We start from the raw sequence: 6,130 nt of genomic DNA, 5'->3' as shown, positions 1-6,130 counted from the left end.
AGAGGGCAGGGTGGAGCTCTGGCAGAGGCTGGGACTTGGTCATCCTGGGGGTCTTTTCCAGCCTTAATGAATCTTTGATACATCAGGGGTTGGGAGCAAATCCCAGAGGAGGGGGGACAGGGAAACAACAAATGAACCCCTGGATGCGTTACCTCGCAGGAGCTGTTCTCGCTCCCCGGCTTGTGTGACCACGGTGCAGAGCCAGGGGCACTGGGGGCACAGCAGCCTCTCCCTGCAGATGTTCCTGCCTTGCATGGGAGCAGAAGACATTCTCAGGAGCAGAAGTGGCAGGGAACAGCTGCCTCCTGTGCAGACTCCCCGTGGTGCCTTCAGCACAGCCCGGGGCTGCCCCTGGCAGTGCCAGCATTCAGTGGTGGCAGAAGAACCTGCAGAGTTACAGGGAAATAAACCCGAAAAGCCTGTTTGCCAAGGCAGGTACTTCTGGCACGGCAGGGAGCTGCTTCCTCAGTGAAACTCCGGGAGTTTCAAGGAACAAATCCCACAGCTGTGGCACAGGGATGGTGCAGACGTTCTGGTGTGACCCAGCACAGAAGCATCTTTTTACTGCATGCAAGAAGCACTCCCTCCCCAGATAATTCTTACTTAAATTCTATACAAATCAGTTGGAAAAGAACTTTTGATTGCTAACTTGGAGAACTGAAAGGATACAAACAAGCACCTTTGTAAGGATCATTCCAAGTGTGTGGCACAGCTGAGGAAATCCCCTCTGAAAGGTAGGTGATGCTGTTTCCAGTACTACCAAGAACATCACAGGCATATCTTTGGTCTTAACTCTTTAAGTTTAGAAATTGAAGTGCTTTTGCTACCCTAAAGAAACTCACCAAAAGGTTTCTGTTCTATAGACAGATTTAGGCACCCCTTGGTGAAGCAATACAAGAGCAATACTCTGACTATGCCTGAGCATTTGCATATGAGTAAATTAGAAAAGGCATTCCTGCTTTTCCTTTTTTTGTTTTCTTTTCTTTTGTTCATTCCACAAAAGATCCAGGAGATACTGCTTCCTCATTTTAACCTGGCCTGAAAAAAAGAGAGTTGGGTGTTTGGGTAAGTCATCACAGGAACAGTGCTCCACGCTGAGGATGCAGATGGGAGGCAGGTAAGTGGTCAGACTGCTTTATCCCAGTATTTTTGAGAAGAAATCCTGGAATTTTGGCTTTGGAAGGCATTTGCTTGCGGGTAACTGGGTGGTGTGAACTCACCACTGCAGGGAAGGAGAGTTTGGCACAGCAGCTGAAGTGAGCAGTAACACTCTACCCCACCACCGAGGCAAGGTTTCCCTTTTAAATTCAAAAGTCCTTTATTTGCCAAAAAAGAAGAAAATACAAAGTAAAAATACAAAGATCAAACCATGCCAGCACAAAATGTCTCCAAAACTACTTTTACAAAGTATGAAAACCTTTATTATTAAATATTCCATTTCTAACCCCCTCACCCAGTGATACAGTGAGAAGATGAGCACACAAGGGGAAGCTCTGTTGATGTTTTTCTTACAGCAGCTCGCATTTGTCACCGAGGTTCAGTTTTGTTTGCACAGACCTAAGATACCGATCTAGAGGCTCCAAATCCATACTGTTACAATGACAGTTCAGTGAGCTCAGCACTGGTCTTTCAGGACTATTTTGTTTCAGAAACTAAGCCCAGTACCTTGGTTAGAGTGTCTTGAGTCAACTTCCTTAAATCCTTGGTTCAGGAGAGCAGGAAGGCTTTGGAATCCCTTTTTGTCTGTTCTGCAGCACTTGCCCCTCGGAGGCAGGAGGGGGGCTAGAGCAGTGCCCTTGTTTCATTGCCAAAAATTGGGATGCAGCAAGTACTACTGAGATTTTAGAAGAAAGAAAGAAAAAATCCACCTAGTACCATTCCAGCAGTAATACTGAGCCATATCTCCCCTCTTAGTATGGCAGAGACAAAGTATTTGTGATACAGAAGTAAAAAGCAAGGGGTTTGTAGGAACACAGGGCTTCATTTTGCTAGACAAAAGCAGACTAGAGAGAACAAATAAACACAATTTTTTTATAATGCAAAACTGAATTTTACTCACTTTTCTGACTACTCGTAAGGAAAACGCCTTCGGCGTGAGCTGGATGTGCACTGAGAAATGCAGGATGTGTCCTTCCAGGGATGCAACATCTGAAGTGGCACTGACATGCAGTCAGGAGGCAGAGCCAGAGCCAAGGGACTCCTACAAATCATCTGGGCAGGGATTCCAGGGCTGCTTCGCTCTCAGAGCTGGCTGAGCTCGGGGGCTGCTGTGCTGCAGCTGAGCAGCTCTGCTGGCTGGGCACAAGCACCCTGGACTATCCCAGAACAAAGCAAAGAAGTAGGACAGGAGTTCCCAAATTTACCTCACTTAAATCCTGCACAATTACAAACCTTCCATCCAGAGCAGCTGGGGACAGGGCTAAGTCACAAATGGGGTGTAGAACACCTCCTCTACAACTGCACGTGTGCCTGCTGAATTGTAGTTATTTTCAAGTACTTTAGGGACAGAGAATGGGTTTCCACTCTTGGAGTATTACTGCAGGTTTTGCACTGCCACCATGGTAGCAGTGGCTTCTGCAGCTTGTCCTTCTATTCACATAGAATGCAAAACGTTTGCTGTAAATTGGGGGAGTTTTGTTGGATTAGCTTGTGTTGACCTAGCAGAAAGCATGGATTGGGTTTGGATTCACTCTGTATTGTGGTAGCAGTACTGAATATCTGTTTGTAGGAGAGAGGGGCTGGGTTTGGGCTCAGCAGAGCAGCTACGAGCTCCTGTCTCCATTTATTGACCCAAACCTTGGGAAGGCAGCTGGTGAGTTTTACCAGACTCTGGGTTCCGACTTCTGCAAAGAAAGGCACCACTTCAGGCTGGTGTGGCGTGAGGTGGGAGCCTGAACTCAGGGATGGGTTGAATTAAAGGCCCTCTGCAAAAGGCAGATGAGAAGGACCCTGAAGTGGTGACTGAGGCTTTCCAGAACTGGCAAACGAGACAGGGCAGTACTGCTGCTGCTGGAGGACCATCAGGGCTCCATTTCAGCCTAGAATGGGGTCAGGTTCTTCTTGTTCCTTTCGAGGAATCTTTGTCTTTGGAGAGATGTAAAGGGACATCAAACTGAAAGGCCCCTCTGGCCCATGGCAGTGAGGGAAGGGTGAACTCCTGCTGTGCCCAGGTTCTTCTCAGAAAACGTGGCTGGAGCTGGTTACAAGCAGCAGCTGTGGGGCCTCCATCCTGCGTCCATTCCTGCAGTCAGTTCCTTGCTGGTTCTGCATTTGGGCACTTGTGGAATCACCTCCAGGGAAGGTTTTCCCTTCGAGGTTATGGCAGTGATGGAGCTGGGATCCAGACCCGCTGTGTGCAAACATGCCAGGGGCCTGTCTTGGTTTGGTCTGAGTGCTCGCTACTTCATCTGCTATTATGGGATGCAGGTCACCTGGCAGGGCCTTTGCTAACAATGTGGGCATCCAGAAGTTTCCCAAATACCAAGTCCAGGATCCTGGGGGGTGTGTATGCATCAGGTCAGTTCAACTGAAACCTCTCTCTCTTCCCGAGATTGCTCGTGGGAGGAGAGTTCTGACCCCAGGGAGGCAGGAGCACATCCCCCGGGCAGGGAGAGGCAGGCCTGGGGCTTCAGAGGCTCCTGGAAAAGCCCGGACTGCACTGGAGTGATCAGCCCGCTCCTCGTTGGGACACCGACCCCTGGAGGTACCGCAGGGCTCCAGTCCCATCCTGGAGCTCGCTCTCCCCGGAGGGCAGCAGGGGCCTGCTGGGAACAGGGGCAGGCAGCGCCCGGAGGTGCAGCTCGAGGCTCCCCCAGGGAGGTGACAGGAGATACAGCACACACACAACCACCCAGCATTACAGACTGGGCACAGCGGGCAGGGCTCACACCTGGCACAGCTGAGAAGGTAAGGCCCAGACCTGCTTGTGCATATGTAAGGGCTAAAATGAAGAATTTGTTCTCATCACCCCTGTGCTGAACCACAGACAGTTCCTGCTGGCCAGGAGGCACTGCTGCAGCAGCACTGTGTGCTGGGAGCAGAGGCATCACTTGTGATTCTAGGGGGAAAGTTGGTTTAATTTTGCACTTTAATGAATTCTTGCTTTGTTACAGCATTTCCTCCCTGAGACTGGGAGAAAAATTAATTTTGGCAATAATACAGACTAATTCCTTTACTAGTTAAAAGATAGGGTTGGGTTTTTTTCTTCATTAGCTTAGTCTCTTGGCTACAGGTTAAAGAAGGCTACAGGAGAGGAGGAGAACACAGGAATGGACGGAACTGGTGCACACCAGGCACAGCAGTCTCAACACAGCAGCTGAACAGCAGCAATCTGTATTTGCTGTAAATACTCTACAAAACACTTCTACAAAGTAGAAATGGACACAGACAAAGCTCTGGCCAGAGGCAGATCAGCACAGGAGGGGAGGTAGGACCAGAAGAGGTAACTCCATCTCAAATTCCTGGAGAACACAACACCTGTAGTGCTGAAAGTGCTCGCAGCCCCAGGGCAGTGAACCAGTCCAGCAGCCACTGTAAGAGCCTGGGGGCAAAGACAAAGGGGCTTCACCCTCCCCATGCACAGACACGTCCCCTTTGCTTCCAGGACAGCAAGGAAAAACCAGCTTCATTGTGACCTGTGTTTTAAAAGACTTCTAGACACACATTTAGGTTAATTTGGCAGCTCTTTTGTCACTCCTGGTGTAAAGCCAAGGGGACAGAGTGGCACAGGACAGAACTGACTGAGAAACAACAACTGTAGATGTTGCATGCAGCTGTTACAGGTAATCATTAGATGCTGGCATTTATTGCACATCGGGGGACATAACAGAATTTATATAGAAACGAAACAAGGTGCAACCACCATTTTCAATGAGTGTGGCACGAGAACACATTGTAAAAAGCCTTTTCATAGAAATTACCTTATTGCAATTACACAGGAAGACAAAAAGGGGTCTCAAGTTTCAGTGTACAAAATAAAGCACGTTGTTCCAATGATGGATTTAAGGAAAACCCCCAAGTGCCTCGGGACTGAATCCTCTCCAGTTTGAAAGCTATGGGCTAAGTGTCTTCCATTCCTCTATGCTGAGAGATCTGAGATAACTAGTTTGTCTGACTTGTCTCCAGTTTCAGGGGGAGGTAAGACTTCATCTGTGTCATAGTCTTCTTCACATGATCTGCAAAGACAAAAGGTGTGTCTTTAAAAGCTGTAATTTGGTTTTCAGGGCAGTTATTTCAGTGGCTGCTAAGCCAGCTGGCTAAAATGCATGTGAGAGGTGAACCTCGAGGAGATTCCTGAGGCACTGGGAAGAGGGAGGGAATAATCAGTAATCTGACAGCTGACATGGATCTCTGCTCCCATCCAGCCTTGTCTGTACGTTCCAGAACAAATTCTCACTGGTGTTCAGCATTAGAAAATTTGAATCCAGCTTGAGTAACAATTGTTATGAACTCCCAGAGCCTCAATAGTCCAGTGTAGAAATAAAGTCATCCAGTCACAGCCCCTGGCCCCAGAGGAGCCTTGGCTCAGAACACCTGGACCAAAGCATCTTCTGGCTGAGGTGTGTTTTGACAGACACAGAAGAACAATTGTGGCCATGCTCTCATGTTTCTCTCTCCCTCAGTTTGAAGTTTGATATCCAGGATTGAGCATTTATGGTCCGAGGAGGTCTGGTGGGAATTCCCAGCTCCAGCTGCACTATCCAGGCTGGTTGGGTTCCATGCCCTGCAGCACAGGATATGGCTCTGGGGCTCTCAGCCCATTCCTAGACCTGAGAAATTATGTTTTTGAGATATTTCCCTTCAGTCACAGCATACTATGGGTTAGATTTGCAGGGCTCCCAAGAAAGTAAAGTTCTTCCTTTTGTTCTAAAGCAAGGCTGCTCACAAAGGAAATGCTGGAGCAGGTGCTCCAAGGGCCAGCACAGGAATGGCTCTCACGTTCAGTGGTAAACTGGGCTGCAAAAAGGTGAACTCCTTTGATAGCCCAGCATGGATGTGCCAGGAAGGAATTGTCTACCCATTCCCATGGTGTTTTTCCCTTGGCTGACCCATATGCAGGCACAGCAAACCCTTGGGAGGCTGTCAGTGTCTGTCCTGCTGTGGGCAGGATGCTCCCTGTGTGCAGGGGAGA

At 48.8% G+C, this 6,130-nt stretch overlaps 1 protein-coding gene across 4 annotated transcripts in view; it reads right to left on the bottom strand.

The window, feature by feature from the left end:
* Nucleotides 1-1,293: 1,293 nt before the first annotated feature.
* The window catches only part of PPP2R3A (protein phosphatase 2 regulatory subunit B''alpha), a 57,811-nt gene continuing 52,974 nt past the window's right edge, over nt 1,294-6,130 (bottom strand). For all 4 annotated transcript variants that reach the window (XM_010411136.4, XM_039556654.1, XM_039556655.1 and 1 more), the window contains one exon: nt 1,294-5,174. In XM_010411136.4, coding sequence (XP_010409438.3) covers nt 5,078-5,174 — 97 coding nt within the window. In that variant the 3' untranslated portion in view covers nt 1,294-5,077. The remainder of the gene's footprint in view (nt 5,175-6,130) is intronic.

Source organism: Corvus cornix, chromosome 9 (assembly GCF_000738735.6).
Source record: "Corvus cornix cornix isolate S_Up_H32 chromosome 9, ASM73873v5, whole genome shotgun sequence".
NCBI lineage: Eukaryota > Metazoa > Chordata > Aves > Passeriformes > Corvidae > Corvus > Corvus cornix.
This window is presented reverse-complemented; position numbering and strand designations above follow the sequence as displayed.